Source organism: Paroedura picta, chromosome 1 (genome assembly GCF_049243985.1).
Source record: "Paroedura picta isolate Pp20150507F chromosome 1, Ppicta_v3.0, whole genome shotgun sequence".
In the NCBI taxonomy this organism is placed as follows: Eukaryota; Metazoa; Chordata; class Lepidosauria; order Squamata; family Gekkonidae; genus Paroedura; species Paroedura picta.
The window spans coordinates 151,325,963-151,350,483 of NC_135369.1; the positions used below are offsets into that span (position 1 = coordinate 151,325,963).

The window sequence follows — 24,521 nt, forward strand, 5'->3', positions numbered from 1 at the left end:
ACCCTGTGTCAATATCCCAGATCCTAATTTTAGCTAACCAAAACGCTTTAAATAGAGCGCATATTTGTAAGGGAGACAGAACAGTAGCTACCATGAAGCATGAGCGCAACATCAAGAACTACAGTGACATGGAATAAAGTCAGGGGGTTTTGCAGATTTTACTAGCTATGGGGCAGTATATTGATCAAATGAATAAATACATTAAAAACTACAAAAGGTGGCTGTAAGAAAATAAGCTACACATTAAGTAATGCTGCAAAAGAGAAAGAAAATATTGTGCCAGCAGTAAACATAATGATCCGAACAAGATGATCATCAGAACAAGAGAAATCCTCCCGCAAGGCATTAAGAGGAACATGTTTTCTAGCTATTTTCAAAGAGCAGCCGGAATCCCAAATGGGGCAGTTCTACAGCAAGCATAAGAGCCTATCTGACAGATTAAACAACAGTCTTAACCAGGGGTAGTCAAACGGCGGACCTCCAGATGTCCATGGACTACAATTCCCATGAGCCCCTGCCACCGAATGCTGATGGACTCCAGGGAATGGTAGAAGACACGAAGGCCTGGAGGATCATTGTCCATGGGGTCGCAATGGGTCGGACACGACTTCGCACCTAACAACAACAACAACAACAACAACAACAACACTACTGATTGTTACCCACCACAAGATACTCTGTGAAAGTGGCAGGTGAGGTCAGACGGACAGAAAGACAGACAGACAGACAGACAGACAGACAGACAGACAGACAGACAGACAGACATAAATAAATAAATAAATAAATAAATAAACAAACAAACAAACGTAGTATTTCCCTTTTTTCTAAATAAAAATATTTTCAATAAGAATTAGCATCTGTTGGTTGTACCTTCCTAAAGGAATCAGCAGCTTTCTTACAAGGTACATCCAGGTTTTTAATCTCACTTTTAATGGCTGGGTGAGCCTTCAGCCACTGAGTGCAGGATAAAGAGATAGCTCTAACACCTCCTACCTAGAGTTTGTTTTGAACATCAATCAAGTTAAATACATGTATTCACAAAAACAGGAACTGTGTTTTCTACTTGCTCAACATAACAGAACCAAAATCTGGATGAAACATCCAAGGACAAAGGTGAAAAAGAGAGAAGTTTTTATTGTAATGCATCAGAAGACATTTTCTAGGTGGCTGGGAATTTCTTTAGCCCTGGCCAAGTACACAATCAATATGCACATCAACAGAAGATTCACAAAATCACTCAATGGGGATTTCATTCCTCCCCTGTACCATACACAGTGACACAGACTGGTTAAACAAGGCAATAAAATTCACAAATGTTTCCAAGTCTTTCAAAGAGCACTTTTGAAAGGTGGGGTGGAAACTGCAATTCCCACAATTACAAAAACATGCTGGCTTCATTGTTCTGGAACTTTATTTAAAAATGTGTTGGAACTTTATGAAACAATGCTGAGTGATAAAAGATTCTGTGGACATTCCCAATGCATTTTTTTTGTTTAAGATTTTCCAATCAGTATGGACTGTGTAACACTAGGTGATTAAAGCTCAATTGATTCAGAGCTACTTGAAGGTCAGTATATAATTTACAGATGCCATACAGAAGCTACATTCAAATTATCCCCCACCAAAGCTGTTACTTGATGGTGAAAAGTTTATCATGTGGCTTGGCAATTTTCCCCACAGCAATGCAAACATTTGAAAAGGTGTGTACTGCCTTGGAGAGAGAAAACAACACCAACTAGATGGCAAGCCCTGCCTCATCAACAGCTACCAGCAAGAGCAATTTAAGTAAAACCTGAAATGTATGTTGGCCCTTAATCTCCATATTGTTATCCAAATGATTTAGTGGCAGTTCTGATACTATTCATGGCCTTAGACCTGGTCCAGGACTGGTGTATGGATTTGCAGGGCCTGTAGCACCAGAGCCAATCTAAATATTTGCAGGACCCTAGCAGAATACAACTGTGGTGAGAGTAGCCAGACGGGGGTAGAGAGCCCCCCCCCCAATGGAAAGGGGTGTCACTTCAAGTGTCCTTAAAGAGGGGGGAACAGGCTATGTCCTAGATCCACAGTTGGGGGAGGCACTGTGCAGGGCCCCTGGAAGAGCAGGACTTATAGCATGTGCTACATGGATAAACCTTCCCTGACCTTATTCTCAACCACAACAACTTAACTACCTGAGCAGGGCCTTCTGCAGGTGTCACCTTCTAAATGGGAAAGATCAACAACTCACACTCTCTGCTGTGGTCTCCATCTGCTAGATGAAGACACCCATACTTCTGGTATTTTGCGAACTATTCAAATCTGAATTGCTCAGAAAAACATATTCCCATAGGCAATAAGGCTTTATTATGGATTATACTATCTGTTGCTGCATGTATTATAATAATTAAAACATAATAATGCTCAAGTTGACAACTCACTCTTAACATGACTGGCCCTCCCTAGGATTGTGCCACCCATAGAGAGAAAGCACTTTGCCAATGATGGCCAATCAGCTGAAATTGCACTCTGCCAATTAGGGGCAATCAAATTAAATTGCATGCACACAACTCACTCTCTGCCTTCTTGGTCCTCCCTGAGGGTTTGCTGCTAATAGGGAGAAAGTATTTTGCCAATGAGGACCAATTAGCTCAAACTGCACTCTGCCAATGAGAGCCAATCAGCTCAAATTGCATGCAGACAATTTACTAACTACCTGATTGGCCCCCTCAGAAATAAGAGATGGCCCTCAGGCAAGCATAGCCCACTCCTGGTAATTTAGCCCAAATCAGGAGGGAGCTCTTAGCACGGAAAAGCTGATAAGAGATCAGCTCTCCAACTTTCTCCCAGTTTCTGAGGTCTGCTGGGTGGACGAAGAGCTGGCCTCAGAGCATGCCCTGCTACCAGTACGTTGCCTTGGCCTCCTGGCTTCTTTCAACTCAGCAGACATAAGGAGGGAGGGAAGGAGCTGCCTACTGGTGCAGCCTCTGCATGACTTCTGGAGGGAGGGGGGCTGTGGGAAGCCCAGAAACAGACCTCTGATGGCCCTCTGGGATCCATGGAAGCCATGAAATCCTCTGCCCTGGGAATGAGTAAGTCACATGAGGTTTGCAATTTGCAATCTGAGAAGGGAGGAATGCTTTGGGGGTAATCACGGGCAATTATAGCAGGGAGAATACTGCTGATGTGCATGAGACTGGGAAAATGTAGATTTTCTGTTTCTATATGCATTCCACCTTGGTCTTGCTGCACTCTTTCCAAACTATCACAACAAAGCAAATTTGAGACCAATGTCATGGAAGGTGAGGAAACTGCAGATAGAGCATAGAAGCACCATGAGGCCAAGGAGACATGTGGAGGAGGAAGACACTGTTTCCCAACAGCACCTTCCCAGTAGAAGAAGAGTTGGTTTTTATGCCCTGCTTTTCATTGCTTTCCTTTCCTCTCCCTACAATAGACACCCTGTGAGGTATGTGAGGCTAAGAGAGCTCTGAGAGAAGCTGTTCAATGAGAACAGTTTCTAACAGGACTGTGAGTGGCCCAAGGTCATCCATCATGTGGAGGAGAAGGGAATCAAATCCAGCTCACCACATTAGAAGTTGCTGCTATTAACCACTACACCAAGCTGTACAAATGTCCACTGCTTGAAAGAGCTAGAGCACAAGCAGAAGAAGCTGTGGCAGGAGGATGGTGTAAGTCTTTTTTTACTTGCTCATTTACTGTTATGGGATTCTTTTCCTTAAATTGTGGACCTTCCAGCCTTCTCAAAGCAATCCAAGGAGGGAGAAAATCAGGTATTTCCTACATGAAGAAGTGATTGTGTAGTTAATAAGGTTTGCTATTTGAGAAGGAAGGCATGTTTTTGTCGGGGGGATACACAGAGAGCTGTGTGGAGAGGGGAGTGCTACACAACCCCCCCCCCATCCCAAGCAGTTCTTCCCTCCAGGGGTACTGATATCTGCAATCTGGAGAGGAGCTTTCATTCTGGGGGTTCTCCAGGTCCTACCTGGAGGCTGGCATCCTTGAACAGTGGCAGGAATGACAGCCTACAGCTGCAACCTGGGGATCCCACTTCTGGGGTTTCTCAAAGCCTGAAGAATATTTCAGGGGTTTCCAAATAGTAAAGAAGTTGAGAAAAGCTGACGTAGGGGCAGTAACTGAGAAACCTTCTGTACGTTCTTTGCCAACCAATGCTTTCATGTTTGATTGTAACATGCAACTGTCTTTGATACTGAACTCAACTCAAGAGCATATAGACTGAAAAGTTTTCAGCTCAAGCAAATTTTGCTACCAATTAAATATTTTTCATTAAAGGATTAAATTGTGACATATTTATGAATTATTTGATGTTTATTGTTATTAGCAATTTCTGCCACCCTGCATTTCTCTTTGTTTCCCACCTGGAGCCTGGCATCCCTGCACATCCATGGGATCCATGCCAGAGAGCCCCCCCTCCCAAGTAGCCGTTTTCTGCAGGGGAACTGATGTGTTGCCTGGAAATGGCCTGCCATTCCAGCAAATCCTGCAACCTCTCTGGGTCACAGTGCCACAGTGTCCCCCCCCACCCCCCAAGCAAGCCCTTTCATCTCCAAGAACCTGGAGATGTGTTGTGATTGCAGAGTTCCCCCTCCAAAACAGTCATTTTCTCATGGGGATCTAATCTCTATGATCTGTAGATGACCTCTAATTCCATGAGATTCCCAGGCCACACCTGAAGGTTGGTGACCCCTGGGTCAGGAATGTTCCTTGAGGTTTGGAGGTGAGGCCTCAAGAGTCCAGGGATGCTTTTGCCACATAGCCAGCCCCCAAGAAGGCCACAGCAAATGTACCTGGCACCCCACGTATCCTTGGGTGCAATGGGCTTTGCCTCTAGTCCTATTACGTAATTTCCACATCATTTAACAAATAAAATGAAATAAATATGAACTTTAGAAACAGAATGAGTGGTAACTAGTCCAAATTATCCAGCTACAAAAAAAATTGAAAAGGAGTGCACCAGTATGGTTCAGTTTCTTAAATCGGTACTGATTCTGCCACCCTTTGGCACATACAGCACGCACTTTAAAGGTTAATTTTCCCTCCAATATGCTGCATATAGCCCTCCTTCCCAGCCTCCTCTCTCTGCTCTTTAACAGCTGCCTGACAAAAATGAAATTCAGAAAGGTAAACGCCTTCTGTGCTTAAATTCTGTCTGCTAGGCTACTGGGAAAGGCGGGTGGGGGGCAGAATCCAGAAAGGGCAGGGTAGCTCAATGTATTGGGCTACAATGTACTGCAAAAGCAGCAACCTGAAATGTACCATGCCATAAAATGGCACAACCAGTGATGTTGCATTTTTTCCATGAAAAATGTTCTGCCTGTGAATACAGTCTGTTCTATAGTTGTCATGGCTGTTGTGCTGCAAATCAACCCTACGACATGGACAAAGTATGAGATATGAAGCTGGGACAGCCTCCCCCCTGCCCCTCCCCCCCAGTGCTTATACAAGGTCTGGGCTTGTACATAATAAGTTTTCCTTCTTTTCCTAACCTGACTGAAATCTTCAAATTGCTTAAAGTTCTCCTTCAAACTGTCCCCAGAAACTCACGTCTTGGAGCACAACTACCTCCTACTAAGTTACCAGACCAAAACTATTCATGGAATTTAGATGGGCCCCACCCAGTATACATCTGAGAGATCTTCTCTAGTCAGATGGGATTTGCAAACAAAGGGTGGATGGACAGAGTGATTGGGATGACCAAAGCCTCAGCTCATCCTGGCACTTCACTCTTTATCACCACTGTCATTTCGACAGCTGTCCTCAGAAAGGCTTCTCATGTGTACAACCTAGACTCCATTCTCAAGCTGCGTTTTCCTCTGTCATAACCTTTTCTAGGGATTTTTTTTTAAGCAGTTCCATAAATCCAATGTTCTTCTGCCAAAGATGCTGCAAAGTTATTGCCAGAGACCAACTTCCAGGCAGCAGTGCATGGATAGGACTGCTTTTTCTTCCATGTGAGCATGGATTTATTTTATTCCTCTGTATGTGAAATGAGAAGCAACAGCAGTAAAGATTAAAGAGCATCTGCTATGAGACTCATCAGATCACAGCATAGAAAGGGGAAGCTTTCACCTCCAGCTGCTGTAGAGGAAACATATAATCAGGCATTATTACTAAATGCTACTACATCTGTGGCTAGTTAAACTGTGTTGATGACTTGGAACCAGGGGAAGATAGCCTGTTAAATACTAAGACATGCACTCAATAAGCATGAGTATCATGTTTAAGTGGGCGGGTAGGGGTACATAAATTAGACAAATCTCCTGTTCTTCTAGAGTGACTTAATTAAAAAAGAAATTTACAGTGCAATCTCTAAGCCCAATTAAATCCATGATCTGAGACTGGACTTACTCTGCAGAGGCTTGCGCTGTTAGGCTGGCATTGGCAAACGCTTCCACCCCTTGAACAGTTTATACCAGGGGTAGTCAACCTGTGGTCCTCCAGATGTTCATGGACTACAATTTCCATGAGCGCCTGCCAGCAAGCGCTGGCAGGGGCTCATGGGAATTGTAGTCCACGAACATCTGGAGGACCACAGGTTGACTACCCGTGGTTTATACTGTACTCTGAACACAGTCAGTCCGCACTGCCTCTCTGAATATAGGTCAGAGAAATCAATATCTTCAGCATGTCCAAACTCACCTTTAAAATCTGCAAACAGAACACAAGGAATGTCGGATCTGCCACTCAAACTAAATGTTGGAAAGAGGTTTTATTCAAGCAACAGGCTGAACTCCAAATAGTAGACCAATGCCAATGTACTTTCACAACAAAGTAAGTTGTGAGGTTATTGCAAAGCTCTTTTCTTAGTATTCAGAAGCATAAACTGCACATCTACAAGAAATGGGAATAAGGCAGTTAGGTAATAAGAGACAGAGCAATGGGTGATCATTGCGTTTTAAGAGAAGACGAGGGCACTGGGTGGTAAGCAAATACCCTTAGTTGTATTTCCAAAAAAAAAAAAAAAGTAAGTAGTGCTCATGAGAGTTTGATAACAGCACAGGGTCTTTTAAAAATCTTTTTTAAAAGAAGATATGAAACTGAAGTGCGGGCCCCTTAAATATCTTTGTCAGTCACTGGATACTCATGAAACTATTTTGTTTCAAAATGTTTCAAAATTTAATCTCTAATTATAAGTCACCAAGGTGTCTATTTTTATATACATCTATGTTTAAACAGATGTTTCCATTTAAGTGAGCATCCACAAAAAATATTAATTATTAGTGTTACACTGAACGCCTTGTAACTACAGCAGTTGTTGAAATCTGAAGTAGGAAAAGCATTACAGTTTTATATTTATCACTGCTATTTTCAACACACATATGACTAGCAATTAGAGGTGTACATTCAGTATAGCCAAGTAGAAAAATACCTTATTGGTATTTTCTGGCTATTCTTTCAGTTGGATATAACTTGGGGCTGAATTTTGGTTATCTGAAATGGACACCCCAAAAATATTCAGGATTTATTTTTACAGCTAGAGTCCCAAAAATATTCAGGATTTATTTTTACAGCTAGATCTAGAATTTAAAGGGCATTTAAAAGGATTGTAGCCCTTTGTCTTCCAGATAAACTTGATAATTGCAGAAGGTGTTTAAAGGGACAGCAAATCCTCTCAATGCCTCCAGAGTTCACCTGTGGCTTGCAAAAGCATTTAAACATAGTCCTTTTAAATGCCTTTTTTTCTTTCACTGAAAGCAATGGAGGATGAGGACATGTTTATTGAGGGCCCATTAAATTGGACTCCCTGGTCCAAACCTTTTGAAACTTGGGAGGTTTTTTGAGGAGAGGTACCAGTAGCTATGCAACAAATTTGGTGCCTCTACCTCACAAAACAGGCCCCCCCCCAGAGACTCACATACCCCCAAATTAATTCTCCATTATACCCTATGGGGAGCATTGACCATAATGGAGCCAAAAATTCAGGATTCCCAATATTTATATAATCCAAATACCATAACAAATTTGGGATTCAGAAACAGATAAATAATGGTGTATTTCAGGTCCATTATATCAAAGCCCCCCCAAAAACTAGGTTTGTTTTTGTTTGGGTTTTTTGCACATCTCTACTAGCACGTAGAATAAACTTGTTTAGAATACAAATAGTGTCTGAGAGAAAACACTAGACTCTTAAATACACAACAGAAGATAACTTGTTTCCAGGAGAAAGAGAGACAAACTGGGAGGTAAATTCCCACAGTTTAATCACACACACTATACATTTCCCATGGTGTTTTCCTCTCCCCACACTATTCAAATACCATTTAACGACCCAGAATTAAGCCAATTATGGGAAACCTGCAGGGTTATGGAATGTTCCCCTCAACAGTGACAGAGAGAACTACAACTTGTTTTCAAAAGAGGATCTAAGTTCATGATCCTAAGCAATTTTCAAGCCTATGCAAACATATGTCAAACAAAATTCAGCACAAAATTCAGACATACTGACCAGTACTTTAACAGAACTTATTACCCCATGCTCATCTTGGGTTACCTTGCCCAAAGCTCATTCCTCTTCTTTCATGCTCCTTTGCCCCCCTAATCTGCTTCTCCTATTCCTTCCCCCACTAGTCCAAAACCTATGGTTCTCTTGCTTTTTGTGGCTTCTATCATTCACTTTCTTTTTCAAGAGAAAAATTACCCACATATTGCTGAAACCAACTGAATGCAGGCAGGCATCTTGTTGACATGAGACGTCTTACAAGCAGTTTTTTAATTTCAGCTTTACAAAGAGAAGCCTTCTGCAACCCACTGCATTCTAATACAGAGAAGAGCAACCAGACGCGACAGCAAAATTCACAGTTTCCATAGATTTTTGAAGACCTTCACTTAAACCTATCTGGGCGGAATCAGTGGTAAATTGCAAGTATTCTGAGATTTGCTTGGGACAATACTATGACAAGTTAAAATATGAGAAGTCTAAGTCTAAACTGCAAACACATACGCCTCTTCATGCTTTAGAAAATGGGAGGGAGCTATATATTCATAAATATATCCATTATCATACCTATCAAGCCACTACAATTTAACTTTTACTTTAATCACATATAAACCCAACTATCCCTCTCTGAGCTGCAAAGTTTCAGCCACATTGGGCTGGATCCAAAGCAAAGTCAATGGAGCTCCACTGAAATTTGCCTCCTTCCACCTCTTATTGCAGCTCATTCAACACTCACGAAAAAATTGTTCCTGAATCTGCAGAGTTCACAAAAGGAAGCCTGCAAAGAGAGAGGGGAGTCTTCAAAAATGAACCCTTCTCTTGTACTGACAGAAGCATCACAATACGATTTTTACCATCCTGTAAAGCAGTGGTCCCCAACTTTTTTATCACTGGGGACCACTCAACGCTTGACAATTTTACTGAGGCCCGGTGGGGGGGGGGTAGTTTACTCCTCTACTCTCAACCACAGCCCTAACGCTCTCTGATTGCTATGGTAATGTTTAAACATCCCTTCAAAATAAGATACAGACACGCCACAACAATGAACATAAGGAACATTTTATTTTCATGGAAATTTTAACTCATGACAATGACAAATCAATGGGAGCCCTGAGCTTGTTTCTCTGCAACGAGGTAGTCCCATCTGGGAGTGATGGGAGACAATAACACCCAAAGTGTGTTGTAAAGGGCCGGGGGGGGGGGTGAAGTAAAGGGCTGGGGGGGGGGGAAGGCGTCCTTCACGGCCCACCTCCAATTAGTCGACGGGGATCGCTACTGTAAAGGAAGATTCAGGGTTTGTTTATGTTGGATTTTTTGTTTTAAAAAATGGGGTTTCCCTCCACCAAATGCATCTTTATCACTAGCGTGTAAAGCAGGGGTAACTGCGGCCCTCCAGATGTCTATGGACAACAATTCCTAGGAGTCCCTGCCAGCATTCACTGGCAGGGGCCCCTGGGAATTGTAGTCCATGGACATCTGGAGGGCCACAATTTGACTACCCCTGCTGTAATATATCGTAAGTACAGCTCGTTATACGTAGCTGCTTGTGATCGCTCTCCACATTCAACCTTCCCTGCTCCACAAATGACTAACCAGACCATTCATTTTGTTCAGCAGACACAGCTTAACAGTGAAACTGTCACATGATTAAAGCAGGATCCATTGTGAATGACCTCATGTGTGGCTCCAACACATGGAGCTGGACACAGTAATATCCTGCAAGAAGCCAAAGGTGAATAATCACCTGTGTAAATAACAACCCTGGGGAAACACTGAAACAATAACAAGGACAGTGCTCACTCACTGGCCCCACAAGGTATCATTTTTTTAGGATCCCAGAGATCTGAGAAGCTAGTCATACTATGTTTCTCATAGGAACATCAGCTTTTCAGGAAGTGCAGCCACAAGACAGTGAGCACAGTAATAGCCCAGAGAATCATTGTAAGGAACACGACATTTCCACTGCTGAAGCTAAGTAGGTCTGGCACCTTCAGCTGCCTGGTGGGAGACCTCCAAAGGAACCACAGGCAAGATACAGAGTTTCTGGCGGAAAAGCACTATATAAAAACGGTAGTAGCTGTTGCTGCTAGGAGACAAAGCATACCAGCCAGCATGGAAGAAGACCGTTGGCTCGGGACCAAACTAGATATGAGCACATCCACAGATCCACCCCATGGATGCTACCACCATTTTTAAGTAACTTTAAAATGTTGTGAGGGTGCAGAGCTGTGGGCTGCGATGCTCTTGTTCCCCCCCCCCCCCACACACACACGTCTGTCCCTCTTGGGGAGAGCAAGAGTGTGGGGAGAGCAAGAGTGCATCAGCCCACTTTAAAACGGTGGTGGCATGCGAGAGGTCCACCTGATTTGGACACAGTAGCTGTCAGTTTTCTGCAGTCTGCAGGGGGTTGGACTAGATGACCCTGGAGGTCCTATTCTATTATTCTAATCCTCATCCCTTACTTTGAGCTGCTGAGGTTCTAAGACCGGTTCCACTTGTTCAAGTGGCAGAGATTCTGACTGCATTGTCACAACCATTATGTGTGACTTCTACTGCAAGCTACGTCAGGTGCTGCCTAATAGAAGAAAAACGGAGTGGTAGCATTTTCAAGACGTGTAAAGTTAATACAATCTTAGTTTCACACATGTGAGACATCATTCACGTTATGCACTTTTCCTGACTAGGATTTGTCTCTTGCCATGATTCAGACCTGATATTCCAGGTGTAAAGATTTCAATAGCAAATAATCAGTTATCCACCCTGCCAATTACAACCATAGCCCAGAAGACCTTATAGAAGTATTTAAGTTTTCGATCACGCATAGAGAGAAATCTTTTAAGATAAGATACGAGTTATCATGGTTTGCTTAAAGATACATTGAAGGCTCCAGCTGAAAATTTCCCCATTCTACTATTAATATGATTCCATGCCCAAAGAATCACATAAAAGCATATGTTGAGTTCCATATGCCTATGTTCACGTATGTTTTACATACACAGAAATGCTCAACGGTTCATAGAGTTTTAAAGGTTTCCAAACCTGGACAATTTATCACAATTACTCTGTGCTGCTAAATCTGTATTCAAACCCACCTGGCACTCTACGCAGAATGCAAACAAGCAGCTCATGGCCTGAAGCATCTTCCCACGTGCACATGGAGCTACTTTAGAGCAACTCAGTGAGGTCTACTGTGATTTCACCTCATCATTCTGACTGGAGATGCCAGGGATTGAAGCCGGCACCTTCTTCAAAACGTTTCAGGCATGACTTCCCCTCGGGATGCAGATGGACCAGCAGCAGGCTCAGCCACTCTGAAGGAACTAAAATGGCACCTGTGTTCAGGAGGGGGCTTCAGCCCATACCCCCAGAGCTAACTGGAGTGGGTTTACTCCAAGGATCCTCCCAGGCACATCACGGTGCTCTTCAACACATCTCTTTTCTCCCTTTTTTCGTATAATATTCAACCGGAGAACTCAAAAGGCCCTGAGAACTCAAAAGCGTAACACTGCATTGCGATATCTTGACTCGCCTCAATAATACACACAGAGCTTCTCTGGAATCTACCTGGCAGCTTTCCCTGTATTTACACAAGTTATTACTCAGCTGTTGATTATTTCGGCAAACCTTGGACGTTTTCTGAACTCGGCAGAGCAATTTATTACATTGGGAGACATTACAAGGTAGGGTTAAACCAGTTTAGGTTTGTGACACAGATTCGTCCTTAGTGACAAGGATTATAGGAATGACGAGAGCACAGAGAATCAGAATCTGAACATGACAAATCTGACACTAAAAAAGCACATGAATGTAGAGATGGCTGAAACTAAAATATAGAAGTGAATACCTTCTGAACCAAAGGAAGCATCATACACTAAGTGACTGTTCAGACATTTGAAATAAAATGTATACTTTTAGAAGTGTGTCCTGATATATTAAACAGAACAGAAAGCTGGGTGAGGCAGAAAAAGGGACTAAACAGGCAACAGAGCTCTAAATATGAATATTTAAGGATAATGCCTCTAAGTAGATAAAGGTTTGGGTGATGTCAGATTAAAACTGTTTGCAACGAGCAAAATCAGAATGTCCAAGCAGCCACAAAAGACAACAAAACAAGAGTCTCCTGAAGCCAGGGCACGTTACTCTTTCTCACTGTTGGATATAGGAAAAACAAGGGTCTGAATTTCAGACCATCCTATAAGCAGCAAACAAATACTGGGAAAGACTCCAGTATGCTCATGGTAAGCACTTGACAGACTTTGTATCATAAATTTAATAGGACACAAAGGTATGATACCAGAAGGCAGGACAGTAAAAACAAAATATGCCTTTAAAATCCACTTGGCATAATTTCTACTCCAGAGGGGAGAAAGACAAAGAAGATGAAAAGCAGACTCTGGCAACCCACAGTGACCCCAAACAAATAGCCATATTACAAGTTCCAGCAGAGTGCCAGTGAAGAGCTAGATGGAAAGCTTGGGCTGGAAAATAATAAGGCTGCAGAAGAATCCATGTTTGTGCCAACCTTAGTTAGAATCCAAGATGTGGCTCGACCTTCCAAAAATGCAACAAGCAGATCGTGGTGCAGTTTAGCTTATCTGCTTTGCTTTCTGTCTGTGCAGACCTGTAAATTCAGTTTGTATCATGACTTCATAGCACTGCAGAGTGTGACCGTAATCTGCCACCTATTCAGACAGCACTTGGAACCATCTTCATAAATCCACCTCAAATCAGCTTTTTCTGATTCTTGCATATCAGAACAGGGCAAACCATAAGTTGTCAGATGAGGCATTCAAGTTAAACTTTCTTAACTATGTTTTGGTAGGATGTGTAAAACTGAGCCTCTATAAATGAAAGATGCAGTTTAGTGCAGCAGTTTAATAGACCACAGCATAGGTTAAAGCATTTTCAAAATGAAAAAGAAAGGAGAAAACAATGTTGACCACTTTTTAGATGCCTATGTTGACCCTGGCTGGTATTTGGATGGGAAGCCTCTAAGGCAGGGGTAGTCAACCTGTGGTCCTCCAGATGTTCATGAACTACAGTTCCCATGAGCCCATTGCCAGCAAACGCTGTCAGGGGCTCATGGGAATTGTAGTTCATGAACATCTGGAGGACCACAGGTTGACTGCCCCTGCTCTAAGGTATTCCAGGACTGTGGCACAGAAGCAGGCAGTGGCAAACAACCTCTGAACAAGAAAACCCTATGAGGTCCCTGTAAAACAGCCGTGATTTGACTGCAAAAAAAAATTAATGGTACTAACTGCATTCACCCAAGGAAACAGACAAGACACAGAAATGTTTTTATAAATTACCACGAAGCAGCTATACTAGGCACCTGCTTACCTGTGTGCCATGCTGCTCTTAATAGTATTGTGCCAGCGGGGTGTAGCCAAAGGACATCTGAAGACCCAACATAATACCAGTGAGCTGTGGCCCAGAAACCTCCATTTTGGGGGACCCCAAAGCGCTCTGTTTCTCCTTCACTGATGCCCATCATGGATCAGAAAACCTCTATACCCAAAGAGCAAGTCACACATGGGAGCTTATATATTTGAATTGCCTGCACAGAGCCTACAAGGTAATATCTCAGAAGGCAGCTGATTCTTGAGGCCCATAACTCAAAAGGCATAACCCAAATTGTGGTGTGCCACCAATGGAGACCTCATTGGGGTCTTCACAGCCACTCCCACCGCAAGTAATAAGGGATCAGCCTGCACCAGAGTGATGTCACTACATGGTATCTGAGGTGTGGAGCCCTACTGGGCAGTCACTGAGCAGAGGAGAGTCCAAAAGGGCTCTCTGGCAAGAGGCCATGTCCTCACCATGGCTTCCATTCTCACAGAGAATCTGGCAAGTGGGACATTTACCAGATGTCCCAAATGACAATTTAAGGGGGAATCCAGTACTGAGAACCTATAGAGGGACTCAGAGAGAAATAACAACTTTCTTACATCTCAGGACACATGGACATGCAAGTAAGGTGCTCTCTTGTGGAGGTAGCACTTGGGCATAAATTAGGTACACATTCCTTGCCCCCTTGAGTCCTTGGAGAAAGGGACTCAAGTTCGAATATCTCTCATCGCTTGATTGGAAGGTATCCTGTATAGGTGACACAGACATTTATGGATTAATTGAATGCACTGGAAGGGAGAGTGGGCATTAGCATGCTGGCACAACATCCCTTGGCTGACGGATACAGCACATTTGTACAGCTACACTGAAGTGTCCACGTGTACAGCTATACTGCTTTTAAAACTTTGGAGATCAAGGGATCATACACAGAGACGCTTTTTTCATGCGTTCTCATCATGCAGTCACACAGAGGCATGGCCGGCATGATTGGGTTGTGCATACTCCTCACACATTCCATTTACATGTGTGTATATGGGGGTATAATGTGTCTGGGGCTCTTACAACAAAGAGAACATGAAAGCTTCTGCATTGGTTCACACCTTTGAGCCTGAAGGGAACTGAAGAAGGGCAAGAAGGGGCATAAAGGAAGAGTTTCAGAGCTGCTCACAAGACAGAAAAGGTCTAGCTACACACAAGCTCTGGACTTCCCAGTACAACAAAAATTGAGTCCAATAGCACCTTTAAGACCAATAGAAATTTATTTAAGAAGTGAGCTTTCGTGTGCAGGCACACTTCCCCACTAATTTTCCTTTTCTATATATCTGCACTCTGATTCTTATTCCATGTTTTCTGAGGAAGTGTGCCTACACACGAAAGCTCATGCCTTGAATAAAGTTTTGTTAGTCTTAAAAGGTGCTATTGGACTCAATTTTGGTTGTGCTACTTCAGGCCAACCCGGCTACCCACTTGAATCCGGACTCTCAGTCTTAACCTTCTATGGCTTTTAATGCCTATGCCTGAGCAGAATCTCTCTGTGAGGAAATCCTTATCCATTGGAAAACAGTAAAATTCGGTTGGCTTTCACATCTGAAGACAGGCAACTGTTAATAGGACTCTGCCTCCTTTGGTGCTATTCACCCAGTTCACCCAGTCAAGAGTTCCTGCCAGCATAAGACTTTGGTCACAATACAATCTGGAAGAGCCTCCTAAGAATACGGTCAGAATAAAAATGTACTAAATAAGTAACAACAACCAATCCACACATTTTCTGGCTATTGATCTGGAATAATCTGGAGCCTAGGGTGCTGTGGGTGGTGGAATATGATTTTCCCCTTCCCATAAAACTGAGAAGCACCTATTCTTTAATTAGATAGATATGAGTGGGGCTTCTGCCCTTAGAGAGGACTGATCCCACAGTTGCAAAATGCTGCCAGACTCTAAATGTCCCTGGCAGCCCTTGCCACCTCCAATGAATGATCATCAGGTAGCAGAGTTGGAAAATAGTCATTTCAGGTCAACAATAGAAGAAGAGCTGTTTTTTTGTACTCTGCTTTTTACTACTCCAAGGTGTTTCAAAGCAGCTTACTACCACCCACCCTTCATCTCCTTCCTACCTCCCTGTGAGGTAGGTGAGGCTGAGAGAGCTCAGAGAGAACTTTGAGTGCCCCAAGGTCCCACAGCTGGCTACATGTAGAAGAATGGGGAATCAAACTCAGATCTCAAGATTAGAGGCCGCAACTCTTAAGCACTACGCCAAGTTAGCAAGTGTATATAGCCCTGCAGTAGACTGACAACTTGTCCAATGTTTTATAAAGCAGGTCAATATATCTAGGATAAGATGGATTAATCAGCCATTGACATATTCAGGTTCCTAAAAGATCTCTACCTGTTTGTCACCAGGATCAGTGTTCTGCCAAGTCAGCCTCCTTTCTAACCAAGAGGAGTAATACTTCCATAACATTAGTGAACAGGCTAGACTGCAACATTAGAGCAAAACTACATGTTCCAATGGAAATCTGTGATTAGCTCTCATATCATGTACCCTAAAAAAGTAGCTGCAGGGAGCTTCAGTTAACAGCAAACTACTAAAACACAAGAAGAGGAGGGATCAATGCCTTCCTTGTGCTATTTTATTAGAACTATATGAGCTTCAAAGCCCGTTCCTAAGAACGGGCCTTGAAAGGGTCCCCTCCCCTGGCCCCCAGCTGGGCAGCTTAAGGTGGCTTTGAGCTGCAGCTCGCAGCAGGATCAACTGGGGCAGGCCTGGGACAGAGCTCCTTAGCAGGCAGTCAGCAGGCTGGAAGGCCCTCGTTAGCAGGCTGGGATGCCCTCCTTAGCAGTCCCAGCCTAGCAGGCTAGAGGCCCTCATTAGCGGGCCCTTCCCCACGACCCTTTGCCCAGGGCCCTCTCACCTTCTGCTGGCTCCAGGCACTGAGGTGCATCTGAGAGCAAAGAGGCTAGAGTCCAGGGACAGAGTGCGGGAGCTGCAGGAGCAGGACCAATCATGGTGCAGCCAGCAGATTTGCTGGCTGCACCCTGATTGGCCCTATTCCAACTTGGACAGCCGGACACGTTCCACCCCCCCAGGCTGTTTCACAAATATATAAAGGAACCATGGATGGATAAGGGTTGCTCAGAGTTTCAAGTAGCCCCAGCAAAGAAAAACAAAATGGCCATCTTCCCTTGATGGAACTTGTAACACTCAGGAGATAGGAAATTCTGAGTGGAACAACAGCACCGATGGAAAGAACTCTCCATGCCCAGCACTGCAGGGATAAAGTGAATCTTCCCTTCCAAAGGTTTTTACAGTATGAAACAATGTTAGGAGAGCCAATCCTGGATCAGTGAGAGCACTAATGTAATGCAATATTCAGAAGCTCTGACTAGGATCTAGGAGACCCAGGTATGAATTTCCACTCTGCCATGGAAATTCACTGTGTGAGCATGGGCCAGCCTACCTTGCCTCACCAGAGGGGAGAACAATGCTTCAGACCCCAATTAAGGCAAAAGTGGAGTATTAAATATCTAAATAAAAGTCTTCAAATAACATCACAGCTTTGTTCTTAGTCTATCTAATCTAAGGGTATATAAGAGATGACAGAGAAGGTTTATGTGGCTCTAAGGCTCAGAATTCAGCCAGCGTGGAGTACTGGTTGAAATGTCTCGGTTGGGCCAAGAATGGTGGTCTATAATTTTAAAAATAAATAAAAATAAATATAGGAACTGGGAGACTTGGAAGCATATTGGGTGCTGTTGATCTAATCACACATCCTCAGTCTAACTTATTTCACAGGGTTGTTCTAGGGGTAAAATAAAGGACAGAATGTTTTATGTCACTTTGGTTCCTTTTACTAGAGAGAGAAGTGGACATATAAATGAAGTAAAATAAATAATAAACAAAACTCAAGAAACCAGAAAGGCCAATGAATATGGGCTGAGGGGTTTATCGCCTCTATTTGACAATGTTTCCTGAACCATTGCAGAAGAGGTGAAAGATGATTCAACATTCCGGTTTCCTGCCCAACCAAAATACACAAGATAATCTTACTGACGGAAAGGTACAGTGAAAAGTGAGCTCTTACACAGTAACCTTCTGTGTCTTCACGCATATGCCATTCTCCCTTCAAAAGTTATGTTATGACAGCAATACCAGACATTGGTCTACTGCCATCTTTAATATAAACTTTGGATATCAGCACATCATATTAGCTACCCAAACAGCCAATCTGAGACTGATTACAAGATCTCAAGACAATAATTCACTTTAATGTATAGCTGTATTTGGAAGGCTGTTCTGCAGAAAGTCTGCAACACAGCAGTTGTATCCAAACATACTTCTAAAACAATATACAAACAGTTTTTTTAAAAAAATGTAGCTGCCCATCATCAAGAATATTCTTGTAAGGACGGGGTGAGAGAAGCAACAATTTCCTTTTGAAATTTCTGCTTTTAAAATTAAATATACGCATACACATCCTTAAAAAAGGTAAAGGTATCCCCTGTGCAAGCACCAGGTCATATCTGACCCTTGGAGTGACGCCCTCTAGAGTTTTCATGGCAGACTCAATACGGGGTGGTTTGCCAGTGCCTTCCCCAGTCATTACCATTTACCCCCCAGCAAGCTGGGTACTCATTTTACCGACCTCGGGAGGATGGAAGGCTGAGTCAACCTTGAGTTTACTTGGATTTTAGTAAAGCTTTTGATAAGGTTCCCCATGATGTTCTGATGGATAAATTGAAGGACTGCAATCTGGATTTTCAGATAGTTAGGTGGATAGGAAATGGGTTAGAGAACCACACTCAAAGAGTTGTTGTCAATGGTGTTTCATCAGACTGGAGGGAGGTGAGTAGCGGGGTGCCTCAGGGCTCGATGCTCGGTCCAGTACTTTTTACTACCCGAAGATCTAGATGAGGGGGTGGAGGGACTACTCATCAAGTTTGCAGATGACACCAAATTGGGAGGATTGGCAAATACTCCAGAAGATAGAGACAGAGTTCAACGAGATCTGAACACAATGGAAAAATGGGCAAATGAGAATAAGATGCAATTTAATAACGATAAGTGTAAAGTTCTGCATCTGGGTCAGAAAAATGAAAAGCATGCCTACTGGATGGGGGACACGCTTCTAGGTAACACTGTGTGTGAACGAGACCTTGGGGTACTTGTGGATTGTAAACTAAACATGAGCAGGCAGTGTGATGCAGCAGTAAAAAAGGCAAATGTCATTTTGGGCTGTATCAACTGGGGAATCACATCAAAATCACAAGATGTCATAGTCCCATTGTATACGGCACTGGTCAGACCACACCTGGAGTACTGTGTGCAGTTCTGGAGGCCTCACTTCAAGAAGGACGTAGATAAAATTGAAAGGGTACAGAGGAGAGCGACAAGGATGATCTGGGGCCAGGGGACCAAGCCCTATGAAGATAGGTTGAGGGACTTGGGAATGTTCAGCCTGGAGAAAAGGAGGTTGAGAGGGGACATGTTAGCCCTCTAAGTATTTGAAAGGTTGTCATTTGGAGGAGGGCAGGATGCTGTTCCCATTGGTTGCAGAGGAAAGGACACGCAGTAATGGCTTTAAACTACAAGTACAACGATATAGGCTAGATATCAGGAAAAACTTTTTCACAGTCAGAGTAGTTCAGTAGTGGAATAGGCTGCCTAAGGAGGTGGTGAGCTCCCCCTCACTGGCAGTCTTCAAGAAAAGGTTGGATACACACGTTTCTTGGATGCTTTAGGATGCTTAGGGCTGATCCTGCGTTGAGCAGGGGGTTGGACTAGATGGCCTGTATGGCCCCTTCCAACTCTATGATTCTATGAGCCGGCTGCTGGGATTGAACTCCCAGCCTCATGGGCAGAGCTTCAGACTGCATGTCTGCTGTTTTACCACTCTGTCCTGCCACGACAGAAAATGCATCAGATATTGAAACTTGCCCTTTTTGTTCCAACTCCATATCCAAAATGGCAAACAATGTGCCTTTTTCAAAATAAGTTTTTATGATCTAGTAAAATTACCCCTAGCACAAAGACCAAGGATAGAAACTGGGGGGGGGGGGGGATTATCTTAATACACTAAAATGATCAGCATGGCACACTAAAAATACTCTGTTTCATCCTAATCCATAACAGGCTTTGGCTTGAGTGTTAGATATTGGATGTGAATGTAAACATCCAAATCTGTATCTGAGTGTGACAACTACTATCCCCATTTTCTTTCTCTCCATAAGATACATCTTTAGATGCACAGTCTAGTTGCATGTAAATAATTTTTTGTAACTACAACTACACCTAGATCAGTTTGCAGTCCTTTCAGTACACACCCACCCACCAAACTGGTAGTCCAGGCTGTAACCTAGAAATATAGCTACATCAACACACTGGGCTACAGAAACTGTAGAACTTTAGCTCCTCTTCCTTGAGGTATGCTTTTCTACCATCCTCTATTTCCAGTTTTAACTTTACTGTTTCAGATCAATTTATTCTGCCTCGTGGTCTTATATAGTGAACATACAGTATGTCTGATGGAGTAGATTCCAATTATGATAGAAGTAGTATCACATAGATGGGTTTCCTCAATATTGTAAGTTTTCCTGGGGCAAGGAGAAAATTAATCTTGATTTCAATGCTTCAAATAGGATCACTGAGAGAACCTTGACAGAAAGAGATATAGGAGACCGCTACATGCAAGTCTTGTGTACGCAGCCTATTCCTGACTAACCAAAGGACACTGGGCTTTACTAGTTTGTTTGTAAAGTGAATCAGAAGAGTAGCTAGTTTTCAGCAGTGAAAACGACTAAAGCGGTTCATGAAAAGCCCTCTGGATGTAGAAGACAAAAATATTTAACCACAGGGAAAGGACATTTGTGGCCAACTGAATTGATATTCTGTGTATTCATCGACACAGGGGCTACTTGAATATAGTTATTATACCATCATCTTTACACTGTTCCGGGAGCAGTACAAATAAAGCAGTAAGGGGGGCTGGGGTGGGCCCAGTCCAGGATGAGGAAAGGAGCCCATTGGCCCTTGGCCCAGGACTGACAATTGGGGGGGGGGGGGCAATCGGGAGGTGCAAAGCCTTGTCAGTCATGTTTACCCTTCTTTCGATGACACACTTAACTGCAGTTACATTAGAATGTACATAAACCTTGCTATTTCTTACACTCGTGCGTTTTTATTGCTTCTCTCTCCTTCCCTCCTGGGTAACGCAAGTTCCCAAAGTAAGCAAGTTTTATACCCACTAGCTAGGATTCCAAACCAGAAATTACTCCAAGTTCAAAATCTAAGGTCATACTTTGTTTTTAACAAGGTCCCTTTCACGATGCTTCATGAAATCTGGATTCCTGCACATTTTAGCCTGAACACATTTGAAAGCTGCTGTGGACTCGGTAGTCCTTGTCCCTTACTTCCTGTATGTTTGAGATCTCATTCAAGTAGTCCACCACCACCTGGGAGAAGCTTTGCTCTCGGCCCACTTAGCTAACCACCTAGGTCCCTGACCAAATGAGCATTCCATGCCACCAGAGCAAATCAATGGCCGATGCTTTACTACCACAAGTGTAACAGAGTATGGATGGAACAGTATTTGACATATAGATTTGCAGGAGTAAGAGTCTGTACTAATAAGGGGAAAGTACATTAAAGCTGTTTTGTGGCTACATGCTTGGCTAAAAGCCAGTTTCCATGTCAGTGGCTCATGACAATTCCCCAAACTGTTTACTGGGAACAAAGGCAATTCACTGCTGTCTCACGACGGCCTTCTACTAGGAACTACCCTGAACATCTTGCAGAGAGAGAGTTGCAAGGTATTACCTGGGTTTGAATTTGGTTAATACATGTTGAATTTAACATCACGGGGCTTGTTTTGACTCAGGGTCAGTTGGTTCTACCGTTTTGAAAACATGTCATCTGAGAATGAGTGTGGTGTGATGGCTGGATCAGGCCTGCCCTGCCCTGGCTTAACACACACACCCTCCATGAAACTCATGGGATGACTTTAATCAAACTGGCCTCACAATGATGTTGCGAGGCTCAAAGGACAGCAAGGGGCAAAGGTCAACTGAGGAACCCCATGGATAAGATGGGCTAAAAAAACCCCATAACAATCCCAACCAAAGCATTCTTAAAGTGTTATATAGTGTAATAATACCAACAGTGTTCAACACAGCATCTCATAAGCAGGGGGTCATTTCACATTCCCCATATCTTCTATGCAAGTCTCTGCCTTCTTTGGATGACAGGTTTTCAGGTAAAGGGATGCCCAGATAGCTATGATCACAGGTAAGAGCAGCAACAGCAAGCAGCAATCCACTGCAGAAAATCATCCTGACTGTAGCCACAAGTGCCAGGGCAGACGACATCAAAGCAGCTGGGGCCCACCCCTCCCCCCCCCCAAAAAAAAGTCATCCATGAACGTGCCTCAAGTGTTCAGGCCTTTTGTTTTTAAAAACCGCTTCTAGTGGAACTGCTCACCTGATTCCTCACACACAAACAAAAGCGTCACTAGATCGGCCAGGCCAGCAGCTCCTTCCCCCTCTGCGGGTCGCCAGGTGATGCGCCGCCTGCTCCTTTGAAGCCCGCGCTGGCCGCGAACCACCGTTTTTACAAGGCAGCCGTACGAATGGCAGAGCAGGTCTTACCAGAGACGGCTGCCGGGAAGGCGGCTGGCGCCGGAGCAGACGCAGCCGTCCTCCCCTTCCCGCCGCCTGGCTCCTTCCACCGATCCGGCTCCCCAGCGGCGCCGCGAACCGAGACAGGCTTCCCCCGCGCGCAGCCAACCCACCCGCGCGGGACCCCGTCCCACGGACCGCGGCCGAGTTCGGTCCCCGGCTGCCCCACTCCACCCTGAAGCGGCAGCGGGCCAGGGAGGCCAGAAGAGCCGGGACAGGCGCCCCCCGCCCCACAAAAGTGGAGGAAGCAGCCCCGGCCGAGGGAGAGGCTCTCCGGGGGCAAGAGAGAAGGGGAGCCCGCGGCGCCCGCGTCCCAGGAGTGCCCTGCCGCTCACCTTGGGCAGCTCGCGCAGCTGGTTGGCGTCCAGCAGGAGCTCTTCGAGGCTGCGGCTGTAGCGGTAGATGTCCTCAGGCACGGCGACCAGCGAGCAGTGGCGCTTGTCGATAGACTCCACATGACGGTTGCACCGCCACAGCGGGATGCAATGAAACATAGCAGCGCAGGCGGCGGAGGCGGAGGCAGCCACAACAACAGCCGCCCGCCCGCCCGCTCGCTCAAGCCGCGCGGGGCTCTGGCGGCGGCCACCCGGGGCAGGGGCGGCGCGCGCACCCGCAGCCGCCTCTCAGGCGCGCGTGTTCCCGCCCCTCGCGTGGACTTTCTCCCCGACTCTTGCCTGCCTGCCTGCCTGCCTGCCGGGGCTACGGGAGCACCACAGTGGACCGACGGGCACGGACGCGCGCACGCGCGGGTGGGTGGGGGGAGGGTTGCAAACCCTCCCCCTAGCAACCCCCGCCGCCGCCGGGTTCCGAAAGCGCGTCCCCCCAGCTGCCTTGCCCGTCGCCGCCTTCCACGGCGCCCTCTCGCCGCCGCCGCCGCCGCCGCCGCCGCCGCCGCCGCCGCCTCCTCCTCCTCCTCCTCCTCCTCCGCCTCCGCGAGCCCGCGGCAGGAGCCACCCGCACGCCTTCTGCCGGGACAGGAGGAAACTCTTTGCTCGCCCCCTCCGGAGCGACCCCCTCCCCGTAGGGTCTCCGCCGCCCAATCAGCGGCTGGGCTCAGGCGAGGACTTCAGGCGCGCCGCTCTCGCCCCGGCTCGGCCACCTTCTTCTCATTCCTGCGCCTGACCCGGAACGCTGCCTGGCTGGCTCGCTCGCCCTGCCCCGCCTCCCTCCCTCCCTCCCTCCCTCCCTGCGGCGCGCTCGCTCCCCCTCCCTCCCGCCCTCCCCCTGGTGACATCATCAGCCCTTGGCCCGCCCCTTCTGCCAGTGGGACCTGACCCCCGGCAGGGGGGGGGCGGGGCGGCGCTGCTCCGCCTGGCCAGAGCAGCCCCCGGCGGGGGATCCCAGCGGGCAGGCGCCGGGGAGGGCGAGGGAGAACGGAGAGGCTCCGCCGAGTTCCTTCTGCCAATCAAAGTGCCGGGACTCCGGAGCGCAGCCAGATCGCCGTCGGGTTTCCTGGGAAGTGGATGCCGCGCCTTCCGCGGGGTGGCCGCTCGAGGGAGCGCGCTCTTGCGGCCCGGACGAAGGAAAGAAGGAGGGAGGGAGGGGAGGGAGCGCCGGGACTGTGTTCTCGTGCGAGCGCCTGCTACGCGGCGGAGGAGGTCTTGCCCCGGGTCGCGAGCAAATTGAAAACGCCACATATCAAACCTTTTTTTTTTTTTTAAGGAGACTTGAATACAGAAATAGGAGAGTGCTGCTCTTGAGCGGCGGATCCTGCTCGATGGATGAAAGTCCATTCAGTGGAATTTAAGTGATAATAAGCGAGCAAAACTTTCTGGCCCTTAAGAGCGCCTGCCTTGAGGAAGGAGGGAAGGACTTGGGCCGGGAGCGATGGATGTGGCAGTAGGCACTGTAGTGGTCAATTGCTCATTGCAGGCTGGATCTCATATCTCTCCCAGTAAGTCTTCCTGAAACAGAGACTTCCAGCGGGAAAGTAGTATTATTTTTTCCTGATGAAGAAGAAGAAGAGTTGGTTCGTATATGCTGCTTTTCTCTACCCGAAGGAGGCTCAAAGCAGCTTAGAGTCGCCTTCCCTTTCCTCTCC

At 45.6% G+C, this 24,521-nt stretch overlaps 1 protein-coding gene across 6 annotated transcripts in view; it reads right to left on the reverse strand.

The window, feature by feature from the left end:
* LRRC1 (leucine rich repeat containing 1) overlaps window positions 1-23,635 on the reverse strand; it is a 121,637-nt gene extending 98,002 nt beyond the window's left edge. For all 6 annotated transcript variants that reach the window (XR_013226366.1, XR_013226361.1, XR_013226365.1 and 3 more), the window contains exon 1: window positions 22,816-23,635. Coding sequence is in view for 1 of the 6 variants with exons in the window: in XM_077308830.1 (XP_077164945.1) it covers window positions 22,816-22,974 (159 nt within the window). In the remaining 5 variants the exon portion in view is untranslated. The remainder of the gene's footprint in view (window positions 1-22,815) is intronic.
* Window positions 23,636-24,521: the final 886 nt, after the last annotated feature.